Source organism: Hydra vulgaris, chromosome 10 (genome assembly GCF_038396675.1).
Source record: "Hydra vulgaris chromosome 10, alternate assembly HydraT2T_AEP".
Lineage (NCBI taxonomy): Eukaryota > Metazoa > Cnidaria > Hydrozoa > Anthoathecata > Hydridae > Hydra > Hydra vulgaris.
In genome coordinates, this window is record NC_088929.1 from 4,529,814 (window position 1) to 4,543,140 (window position 13,327).

The window sequence follows — 13,327 nt, forward strand, 5'->3', positions numbered from 1 at the left end:
TATTATCAAAAAGAAGTCTATTATCCTTTATGGAAGGAGGCATCTATGCAGTAAAATAGTCACGGTATCTGCCAGATGCCTTATGAATATGTTCTTAAAAATATGAAAGTTAATCAAACAAGTATGCGGCAATTCAAAGTTCCTACTTTCAACTTTATGGCATAGATTGCGTGAGACTTTGATTGATTGGAGTAACTCACAGCAGGCAGAGCCACCACTAACGTTACAGTTCACTAATGAGCAATTGAAAAAAGCAAAAGAGGATTGCATTCAACTTAGTGATCTTTTGGAAAAGTTACTAGAATCTGTAGATCTTTGTGTAAAGATAATAATAGCTCTTTCTTCCTCAGTTTTTAATGATATAAAAAGAGATGGTATAGTATGTGTCCGCCTGCAATCTTGAAAGAATATGCTAATATTTAACACCAAGGCCCATTATAACAATATTTAAAAAAATTTGTTTATTCCTATGTTTGTTAGTATTATGTAATAAACAATATTGTTTATTGCTATGCTTGTTAATATTATGTAATAAATGCAGCTGTTCAATTCTAAACCTCCTTTAAAATGACATATTAATAGACAAGGAAAAAACTCTTTAAAAGAAAAAATACTACAAATTATTACTTTACATAAAATACTTCAAATATGTCAAATTCTGAAAATATGCCTAACTTGGCCAAAAACTGCTGCAGGTGGTAATTCATGTCCAATTTTGCTAACCCTGGTCTCATTTTTATTAGTTTTCTTACTAATTTTTTCTAATAATTTTTAGTTTTCTTATAACTAATATAAAAATTAATATTAGTAAAATATAGAAGTATGATATAGAAGTATAATATAGAAATTCGAGAGACTAATAAATTTTTTAAAAAAGTTTGTTTTTACTCCACCCTAATTTACACTCTAGCACATTAATGAATTTTTTTTTGATGAGTTGCTTTATTTAGATATCACCATACCTATAATGCAAAATATAAAAAGTATAAATACATACACACGAAAGTATAAAAATTCAATATACACTTTAGAATATCTCATAAAAATACACTTTAAAATATCTCAGAGTTGAGTTTGTTCTCTTCTGTAAATGTGGATTGAATAAAACATTTTAAGCCAGTCAAAACCCATCCAGCTGATCGCATTGTCGCTTTTTAGTTCACTCTTTTTCAACTAAAAAAAAAGATGATAATGAAACAAAATTAAAAATAAAAATAAAAACATTTAATTTTTACCGCGTGCATACTTGCACATACCAAATTTGGATAAAACTATTAAATAGTTTTATCCAAATTTGGTATATTTGGTAATAGTTTTATCCAAATTTGGTAATAGTTTTATCCAAATTTGGTAGAGAAATTTTTTTTAACAGTCTTAAATTTTAAGATTGTTAAAAAAATTTCTCTAACGCATAACATTTCCCCCATGGTTGTATTACCCCAAAATGAATAAAATCAATATCTATCATTTAAGACATTTTTATCTAATTAAACATGAACTTTTAAAAAACAGTTAAGTACTGTTTCATCTTTTTTACTTTTCATATATTTATAAGTTAAAATATATTTGAATTCTTTTCAAAATAATTTTTTTTTTGTAAAATTGATTAAATGTAACACTTCTTCTAAGTAAATTATATAGTCGTGTAATGCGTTTTGTCTGTTAATTTGGGTTAGCATATATGGATCATGATGAAACTCGGCTAGACTTAGATTGGGAATCGGATCCAGGTATTTACCCTTGGACTCGCCAAGTCCAAATCCGGGTACTCGGACCCAAAAAAAACTCTACAAACATATAAATATGTGCATATGCAGAAGAATAAGGAATATTAGAAATGATAAATAAATAGGTTTAATTTTTATTTAAGAGTTTTGTGATGATTTGTTTTTTATTTTATTTATTATTTTTTTGTATACAAAAAAAAAAAAGTAGATATTTCCTTTGTTCATTAGCATATGCATTTTTAATTTCCTTCAGATAAATTTCTTTACAACTGAAGGTTGTATATCAAATAAAGCTCCACAAAAACCTGTAATCAATGAGATCTAGCATTGTATTATATAATCAATGAGATCTAGAATTGTAATATGCAATCAATGAGATCTAGCATTGTATTGTATAATCAATGAGATCTAGCATTGTAATATGCAATCAATGAGATCTAGCATTGTTAGTGATAACTCATTTTTACTCTAAATTCTAGTTGTCGAATTGATTGTTCCACATGGATCCGTGATCTACAAATTTCTTCGGCTAAGTGGAATTTAGCTCGTGTAAAATGTTGTCTTCTTTTAAATCTAGAATTGTAATATGCAATCAATGAGATCTAGCATTGTATTGTATAATCAATGAGATCTAGCATTGTAATATGCAATCAATGAGATCTAGCATTGTTAGTGATAACTCATTTTTACTCTAAATTCTAGTTGTCGAATTGATTGTTCCACATGGATCCGTGATCTACAAATTTCTTCGGCTAAGTGGAATTTAGCTCGTGTAAAATGTTGTCTTCTTTTAAAAAAAGGTGGACAAACCAATACTACTTTATTTTTCAAAAGCTTCTTATTATTGGAACCTTTATCAGCAAAGAATATAGATCCTTCAGAAAACATACAAATAACATTGCAGTCCTCTGTAATGTGTCTATCTCAAGGTTGGCCATCATAAGCTTTGGAGATAAAACTTTCAGTTTTATCTCGAAAGGTAAATAACAAATTTACCTTACTCTTTTGTTTACCAAAGAAGAAGAGGCTTTAAATCGTTTCCAAAATAAGTCATCCAGGTAGTTAGTATAGTCTTAGCGTTCTTACATCTTTAAAATTTTAGTTAAACCGTTAAAGCTGTTTATATGGTCTTTGATAATGCATTTATTTGGATATCTTCTATTGCTGTTGCAGTTTCAAACGAAGTAATCATCACTGCCACCCATGTCTAATTTATTTGTTTTATTTACTTTGTTTTTCTTTACTTATTTGCTTTTATTTACTTTGTTAAGAACTATGTTTTGATTTGTTTGAGTTAGTTATCCTGATAGAACAAATAAGAAAATCATTAAGGACACCAGATAAAGGGCATATATAAATACTTAGACATAACTATTCTTCGGAGCAAGAAGATATGGCAACATAAAACAGGCGTGTAAAATTGGTTTGTAACCAATATAACACGCATAAGTAAGATTTCAAAATAACACTTTTTTTTTAAATAATATTTATATACATATGTATATGAATTTATATACATATGTATATGAATTTATATACGTATGTATATGAATATACATACGTATATGTATTAGATATAATGAATTTATATACATATGTATATGTATTTATATACATTATGTATATGAAACTTTTTTACCAAACTGAGTTTTTTAAATAGTATTATTATAAAAATCTCAAGTCTAAATAGCAATGAAACATATGACGCATTTTTTTGTTTTTTTATTTTTTTTTTGTTTTAGATGCCCATAGAAGTCCTAACGGTCTTGTCACAGAGCACCGCGGAAGTGCATTTAACCAGAAAGTTCACGCCTCCTTCCTTACCGTGACGCGATAATATGTCCAGAGCTTGTTTCGAACCTGGATCTCCTGCTTAAAAAGCAAGCGTTCTAACCACTGCGCCACGGCCGCACTCAAAAAAAGAACTTTTTTATATATCCCTGTTATAAGCATGCAAAATTTTTGCTGATAAAGCAAGGTTGACGACACGGGTTTTAAGTGGAAGGGCACAATCGTCAACTTTTTATATCATCGTTAAAGTGTTTAGTTAAATATAAAGAGTATAATATTATTAATAAAATTATAATACATCTTCCTTGAGGATGTCAAAACATCCTCAAGGAAGATTAAGCTTCTTCTTTAATTCTGAACTTCGCTTTATAAAAGTGATAAAGGGGTCTGATAAGTAGACCAATCTTATCATTGCATCCTCATTTATAAGTTTCTAAGAATATTTTCTTGTAACCTGTTGTCAAAAGACATCTTTATTTCTGCTCTCCTGAGTTTTTTTTAGATAAAAGACCTTCTTATGATGTAGCTTATTATAAATAATCCAACCCACTAGCCACGACACAGTTCATGTTTCTTAATTGAGGAACAAGTTTAGTTGCTCTGCGTTGATTTTTTTTGAGTCTCTCTATATCTTTTTTTGAAAATATTTTTTTAAGTAGATGGTTCGTTGCTCCATCTTTCGGTTTAAGTAGATAGTTCGTTGTTGCATAATAGTAAAAAACATTCTAATAAAGTTGGTAATGACACTTAATAGTATCTTCTGGTCATTGGTTATTATTGTATTACAGGAATTTAATTTTTAAATAAAAATAGTTTTACGTTTTATCATTAATATTTATTTATGCTCGTAATTAATTGATGCTGGTCATTAATAGCAGGTAGTTTGCAACTACTTAAAGGAAAAAAAAGACTAAAGTAGTAATACATAATAAAGATTTATATATATATATTTTTTTAATAATAATAAAAAAAAAATTTTAAGCATTCCTTCTTGTAATTTGCTTATAGTTTTTTCGTCTTTTGCAATTTCAAAAATCTCCTTTTAAAAAACGCTCGTAGGGATAATAACGCAAAAAAGATTAACCTCCATATTATATAGAAGTTCAATATAAATAAAGTTTAAAAACGTTTGCATATTATTTTTTATTATTTACATTAATCATTGTATAGCAAATCAATATTTACCTATGGGTTCAGCCGTTTTTAATGTGCGAATTTTTTTTTGTAAACTTCAGCTTTGTTCGTTCCCGTTTCACTATACCTCTGCCTATTTGTGTAAGAATATAATCATAGATTATATTTCAATAGGAATCGATAATATATTTGTATTAGGCTGTAGCATGTAACACAAGTTTTTAGCCAAATTTAATAGACTATTTAGTATCTAAATGGTATCTATCTGGCTAAAAATACATTTTCCCCATCCGACAAAATACTTAATAGTTGTACGATCCGGACTGGTATTATACCCGGAGTACCATTTAATGAGCCTATAAAAGAAATGAAATAGATTTTCAATTAAAAACGTCATTCTCTAATTTCAAATGAAAAGTGGCCGGGTATAGTGAACCGGCCGCAGATTTAACATTTTTTTACTTTTTGCTTTTTTATTCACCATTTTAAGCATAGGCGGCTCGTCCATTTTTCTACTTCTGAAAGTTGAAAGTTGTTGAAATTTAATATAAAACACATTTAGCTGCTTTTTGTGGCTTTTATTATGACGGAAGTTGAAAAATTTAATGTCGATAATGTTATAGCACAACTTTTAGAAGGTGAATACATAACACTTATTAGGATTTTTTTAATTATTATTATGTCTTGTAATTCACCATGCGTTATAAAGGTACATTCAAGAATATAAAGTATATAGTAATACAGTATATAGTTTTGTTAATGTTTTGGCTTTTTTTAAGATATAAATTCATTCTTATTTTTTTAATTATTTTAACTAAAATATTTAGCGACAGTTTTTTACACTCCTACTCCTCTAATAACAGCATACAAATCTTACTCGTTTGCTATCTAAACCTAATAAGAGTTGCTATTTATTAAATTTGAATTTTTAGACTGTTTTAAAACAAGAATGCATATATATATATATATATATATATATATATATATATATATATATATAGTCTATTTATTTTAAATACTATTAAATAGCATATAAATATATATATATATATATATATATATATATATATATATATTTATATATAAATATATATATATATATTATATATATATATATATATATATGTATATATATATATATATATGTATATATATATATATATATATATATATATATATATATATATATATATATATATATATATATATATATATATATATATTATATATATAGTCAATTTAGTTGAAATACTATTAAATAGCCTTTAAAATAGTGGCTATAAGTATTAAATTTTATTCATCTTAAAATAAGTTTTAAACATTTACAAAGGAAAATTTATTCTATAGATTTAAGATATTTTTAGGTAAGATATTTTTAGGTATAATTATGGGTAATATTTTTTTTACATTTTGTTCTAAATAAATTATTCTACTTTGAAATATCTACTTTTTATTTAGTTATTAGTTGCACAATCATTTAAAAATTATGTTTTATAATTTTAGTTAGAGGTTCTCGACCTGGAAAAACAGTTCAGCTTACTGAGTCAGAAATTAGAGGATTGTGTCTAAAATCTAGAGAAATATTTTTAAGCCAGCCTATTTTACTCGAATTAGAAGCTCCACTAAAGATTTGCGGTAAGATTTTAATGTTGCTTTTTTAAAATAAAATGTATATTAAATGATACAAAATATTATTACAAATAATTAGTTTTAATATTTAAATTATTTTAAATTATTTTAATTAAAATGATACAAAACAAATTGTATGTTTAAATAAATCCTTTAGTTCTCCTCTATTTATCTGCTAAGTTCAGAGTTTAGAATTTTATATAAATGTATATATATATATATAAAATGGATGTATCCAGGTCAATTTTAACAAGGTATACATCTTTATGTGCGCAAACTCCTTTACTTAATAATAGATTTTATTTTTGCATAAGTTCTTTGCATTCTGGAAAGTAAAAGGAGGATATAAAATATAGGATAAATGCATAAATACTCCCGTAATTCATTTATCAGTACTGGTTTTTCCACGGATATATGAGGAATTTTTTTGTCAAAAAAAAGTGTGCCTAAATAACTTTTGGATATGTCATTGTAAATATATATATATATATATATATATATATATATATATATATATATCAAAAATAGTTTTTCATTGGTTCACAGAACAAGTCATAGAACAATATCAATAATAGTTTAAAATAAATAAAATATCAATAATAGTTTAAAATAAATTTTTAAAGCCAACATTATTTTAAATGATTTAGAATCAAGTTTTCTTTTAATTTTTATGATCATTTTGTCTTGAATTTTCTTTCAAAACAATACAATGCTGTAATATATAGTTTATATTGGATAAAATTGCTATGTTACATGTAATATTATATACACTGCTGTGTTGAACTACAGTGTTTAAATTTTTAAAATTGTTTTATTAATTTTTTCAGCTTTTTGTTCTTTTTTTAAAAAATAATAATTTATTGATTGAAATAAAAACCTTTTATTTTTTGTTAATTTTTGTCTTTAAATTTGGTTTTGCATATATATATATATATATATATATATATATATATATATATATATATATATATATATATATATATATATATATATATATATATATATATATATATATATATATATATAAACACACACACACATATTTATGTATGTAAAAGTTTGTTGCTAGAATTATTTAACTAAAAACAGTTCTATGAGTTGTTCTATTTAAATTTTGTATTTATCAATGATTTATTTGGCTTGAATAAAGCATTCTTTTCAATGGGAATTGTTTAAATAAATTAATTATACATTCTAATGGAAAAAAATTATTGTGGTTGTGATAAAATATTTATTATATCTCAAAAAGTATATCTTTTACTCTTTTTTATGTTCTTACTTTATAATCTTTTTACACAAATGTAACTATTTTAGGTGATATACATGGCCAGTATTATGACTTGCTACGATTATTTGAGTATGGTGGTTTTCCTCCTGAATCAAACTATCTTTTTCTTGGTGATTATGTTGATAGAGGAAAACAATCACTTGAAACAATATGTTTGTTGTTAGCTTACAAAATAAAGTACCCTGAAAATTTTTTTCTGTTGCGTGGCAACCATGAATGTGCCAGTATCAATAGAATATATGGGTTTTATGATGAATGTAAGTTTTTATTTTAATGCTGCATAAGCACAAATTTGGTTTATGCGTTGTTATAATAAGATTTTGAATTTCATTTTTTGTGTTAAAAAATTGTATTTTATTTTTGGTCCTGAATGTCTCTTGAGATACAAAGAAGTTCTTTAAGAAGTTTTAGTTTTTCACAATTTTTTTTTTAATTATAAAAAAAATATTATGATTTTAATGATCATGAATAATTTGCATTAAATTTTAATGATCATGAATAACTTGAATAAATTTCGAGAACCTTTGCCATTTGAATTTGTTTATTTTAACTAGTAATAAAATGTCTTTATTATGTTTAAAAATATATATTTCTTTAATATTTATAGTTAATAAAGTTTATAATTATTCAAAAATTGTCTTAAAATGTTCAAAGTTTATGCCTTTTTGTGAGTTGATATGTTATGTGTGTCAGTGGCTGATCTAAGAATTTTTTGTTGTTTGAAATAGATAACTAATAAAGTCATTTGTTTCACATTTGATCAAACAGTTTGTTTTTTTTGTACACATGTCGTAAAGTTGATTATTCTTTTTTTCATATTTTATATTGCATTAATAAACATTAATTTATTTTAATTTTTGTTTTTTTTTGTTTTCACCAATATTTTATCACATAATTTAAAATTTTATTTTTATTTTGAGTATCAATGTAAAATTTTGAATGATAAGTTAAATGTTTAAACAAGTTAGATTTGATAACATGTTTTTGATAACAATTTATCAAAAATTTATTTTTCAAATCAATGAAAAAAATTTTGTTATTAAATAAATAAATTATTTTTATTAAATAAGCGTTTTTGAACAACTTTTTAAAAGTGAAATTAGTGAGCTTTCTTTAAATTGTCGTTTTGTTTTTTTATGCTTGCACTTTTTGTTTGTTTATCTATAAATACCTTTAAATTGTTAAGTTATGAAATTATGTAAGATTGCTCTTGTAAATGTTTTAATACTTTTAAGTTATCTTTTTTATTAAAAAAAAAGTTGTAAATCTTGTGTGTGTCTGTTGTATGGGTTTTACTATTCCATTGTGGTTTACTATTTTTTTATTTTACTATTTCATGTAGATATTTTTTAAAATACTTTTACAAAGATATTGTTATTTAAATGTCTTAAAACCTGACTATTATTTTTTTCTTTTCAATATTGAGGTAAAAGAAGATACAATATTAAGTTATGGAAAACATTTACTGATTGCTTTAATTGTTTACCTGTTGCTGCAATTTTGGATGAAAAAATATTTTGTTGTCATGGTGGTGCGTTAAAATTTTTAAAATATTTTTCTCATAAAAGTATTCTTTTACAGTTTAATTTTGCTTTTGAATTAAATTTGAGTTTTATTTAATTTGCTTCGGCAGGTTTATCTCCTGACCTCCAATCAATGGAACAGATTCGAAGAATTATGCGACCAACTGATGTTCCAGACCAAGGCAAGTTTATTTGTTGAAGATCAGTAACTAAAAAAATTTATAGACTGCAAAAACAAAGTTACTGACACTTTCAGATTAGTATTTAGGTTAGCATTGCTGAATCCTGAACTTATTTTCAAATGCTGCATGCTTATGCATCCTAATAATTTAGATTTTACTAATTATATTGTTAATTCTTCATAAAAATCTTTTTCTCTTTTACTTGTTCAGTAGTAAAATCTCTTTTTTTTATGAGGTCTGCTTTAGTAGCAGTACTCTGTTTTATCCCTTAATTTTAGCAAGGCTAGGGAGCTAAAGATTTTTTTATTATAATTCTTTTTTTACTAGGTTTATTATGTGATCTTTTATGGTCTGATCCCGATAAGGAAGTAACTGGTTGGGGTGAGAATGACAGAGGAGTGTCGTATACATTTGGACCAGATATTGTTGCTAAGTTTCTTCACAAGCATGATTTTGATTTGATTTGTCGTGCTCATCAAGTAGTTGAAGATGGTTATGAATTTTATGCAAAGAGACAATTAGTAACTTTATTTTCTGCTCCAAATTATTGTGGAGAGTTTGACAACGCAGGTTCAATGATGAGTGTTGATGAGACTCTTATGTGTTCATTTCAGGTTAGACTTTTTTCTTTGCTTTTTCTTTTTATGTCCTATTTAATAAAGTATTTATAAAATACTTGAGTGTTTTATTCTTCTGGTATTAATACTATTAATTGTATATATATATCAATACTAATAATTGCATATTTCTATTTATGTAAGCAAATAAACGCATGACATGCATGTTGCAATACACGTTTTTTTTTCAATAAGTATATGATATTTTTAATATAATTTATGTTTTACATAAATATCACCAGCGTAAATTAAAAACAATATTTTACAACAAAAGATTATATTAAGATGATAATAAGAATAATAAAACATTACCATAGAAGTTTGGTTTGCAATGACTTTCCAATGCAGTCTATTTTTTCAAAAAAACATTTTTAAAATGCTGAGTGGGACTAAATATTATGCTTATTTTTTAACAAAAAAAATTTGTTTAAAAATAAGTACTCTCCGATCTAATAATAGTAGGGAAAGGTTGAATAGCTAGGGGGAGTAGATTCAATGATGAAATTTCGTTGATTGCGTTGTTGTAGTTATAGGAAAAAGTAAAAATATGTTGGAGCTAGCGCAGATTGGAGAATTGGTCATTAGATTGGGGCTGGGGTGGAGGCGGTAATTTTCTTTTTTATACTTTTTAGAATTTAATTCCTACGAAAATCATTATTTTTAAACATTTTTATATCCTGTTAACACTAGAGCACTAGAATACAAATTTCGTTGATTGTGTTTACTGTATTTTGTTTTTTACTGTACTGTATTTTTTAATTTTTTTTTTTCTGCTGTTTTTTCATCAAACAATAGCCGTTGTTAAATACTTAAAATCAGTACTCCAAGTAAGACAGGGTGGGGTGACCTTTGAAAGTGTAAATAAATATATATATAGCAATGATAAGCATTGTTGGAACTCAGAACTTCTCAATGCAACAGTGAAAGTATAAATGAATAAAAAAACAATTTTAAAAAGGAAATTTACTTGTTCAAATAATCAATGGATAATATTTTTCATATTCATTTTTCAAATAAGAAATATTATTAAGACTGATTAAGAATAAGACATTATCTAGTTTGCATCTCTCAAAAGTTAAAACTAGGTGAATAGGCAGGATAGATATGAAACAAGCTGAATAGACTGAATAAATAATTTGTAAAAATTCATTTTCACTTGAGATTCTGAGATTTAAAATTTATGAACAGTTGCAATGTGAGTTTATAAAAACTGCTCTCTGGCTATCTACTAGAATTTTCCTTATGCAATTTGCATTTGGTCCCTTAATATCGAAAAATCTTTCTTAAAAAACTGCAAATGAAAATTGCATTTACTTAAAAAAAAAAAATTTAAAGTAGCACGCATAGAAGATTTATAAGATGTTGCAGAATTATCAATATTTTTTAAGTTTTCATAATTTAGAAGACAATGGAAAATATTTTAAAATTTATTTGTAGGAATGGGGCAAAAATGTAGTTTATTTAAAATGAAGCTGTTTTAAACCTTTAAGGTAACTATCAATACATAAAAATTAGTTAAGAAGATAGTTCAAAAAAATGAAAAAACATAAAAATAAACATATAGAACAAGTTCAAATACAATTTCTTATCTTCAGGGCGAGGCTACGCAAAACAAAATTTTTAAAGTGGTCAAAAATCCCAATAAATAGCAATTATTTGCTGATTCAGCCCAATACAAATAATTTATAACCCTCTTATAAGTAACAAGACAGTTATTTTACTGAGAAAAAAAATATTGTTCATAGCAAATATTTACTATTGATATAAAAATCCTAATCATTTATGACTTTGTTTTTTGGCCTGCTCAACTAAAACTTGTTAATAATCTTAGTAAAAAGCAACTTTTTTTTTATTTAGCACAATTCAAAATTAATTTTTAAAAGTAAAATATTTATATATATATATATATATATATATATATATATATATATATATATATATATATATAATTTTTTAGTTATTTCAATTTTTTTTAATATTAAAATAAAAATGTCTCACAATTACTTTGAAATGATATTTTTTTAGATTTTAAAACCCGCTGATAAAAAGAAATTTCCATATGGTGGTTTTGGTGCTGGCCGTCCGATAACTCCACCGCGGGGTGGCGCTGCAACTGCCGCTGCTACCGGAGCAGGAAACACGCCTAAAGGAAAAACAAAAAAAGTTGATAAATAAACATTATTTTTTTGTATGTATATACTTGTTTGTATATATGCGTGTGTATATACCTAAAACATTCGACTTGCAGGTCGCATGCCATATACCCGATTGTTCAATAAACAAATAAGGAACGTATGTATCCTATGATTTTCGTATACTCCGTCATATATGTTATATAGGTCATATGTCATTTCGTAAACTCCTTCATTTTTACATTTAATTTCTAATTTGACAATTTTGATTCTGTAATCATTTTTTTTTGAATTAAAGAAGAACGTTTTTAAGGGCATTGCATGCTGTATATTGCATAATTATTTTTAATTTCTTTGCTTATATTATTTACATAGCTATGTTTTTAATTAGGGAGTGTAAAAAAAATTTTAAATTTAGTGTCTAAAAGTATACATATCACCAGTATTAAAAGCTTATTAGTTTTTGTTTTTGTGTTTATATTTCATCTGCACTAACAGTGGGTGTGTATGTATTTTGCGATGCTAACCGTAGCTGATTATATGGCTGCATTGTAATGCGTTTATATAGTGGCATTATTTTGATTAGAGAGGGTTTAAATTATTGTTCAATTTTTTTGTGGTGAAATTTTGATATTTATTTGAAAACACAATACATACAATAAGTTATACCGCTACACAGTCGGACGGTTTTTATCTATACAGTAGGATATATTAAACTATTATCTCAATACCAGCACAAAGCCATTATTTTCGAAAAAATTTATATAGTAAAGTATGTATATTCAAAATTTCACTCGATTTTGATCTCCAATATTTAAAGTTTAAATTCGAGATGCTCTATCGAAACTTCTAAATCTAAAATATGTTAAAATTACTCATAACTAAAATAAATCCTTTAAAAATATTTAGGAGAGAAAGAGTCATTTGCGCCCGGTCTCCTTTTTCCCCTCTACACTGAAAGCCAAATAGTCTACTCTAAAATGTCAAATAGTAATTTTTACAAAAAAGTGCGCATGAATTTTTTCGAGGTTGTTGGTATTTTTCTAATAAAAAAACACTATCACTTCTGTTTTAAGCATCATCAACTTTTTTTAATCTAACTTCTACATCCATATCAAAGCTTTTATTAAATTGATCTATACCATTTGATGTATCATCATTTGTGTAGTTGCTTGTATTTACGTTTATTTTTTCTAGTATAAAAGGTTAATAACTTTTGGAAGAATATGTTTCATTTTTTAGATCTTGCACTCAAACATACAATTGGATCTGGTGAACATGGGAACAAAATTAACCCAAAATAT

The 13,327-nt window shown here is 25.4% G+C and overlaps 1 protein-coding gene across 1 annotated transcript; it reads left to right on the top strand.

Moving 5' to 3' along the window:
* The first annotated feature begins 5,108 nt into the window (after positions 1-5,108).
* On the top strand, positions 5,109-12,152 carry LOC100198416 (serine/threonine-protein phosphatase alpha-2 isoform). Its single transcript, XM_065807116.1, has 7 exons — positions 5,109-5,290; positions 6,156-6,287; positions 7,596-7,826; positions 8,996-9,100; positions 9,203-9,274; positions 9,602-9,888; positions 11,917-12,152. Exons 1-7 carry the CDS (start codon positions 5,236-5,238, stop codon positions 12,064-12,066), a joined length of 1,032 nt encoding a protein of 343 aa, XP_065663188.1. The 5' UTR covers positions 5,109-5,235; the 3' UTR covers positions 12,067-12,152.
* Positions 12,153-13,327: the final 1,175 nt, after the last annotated feature.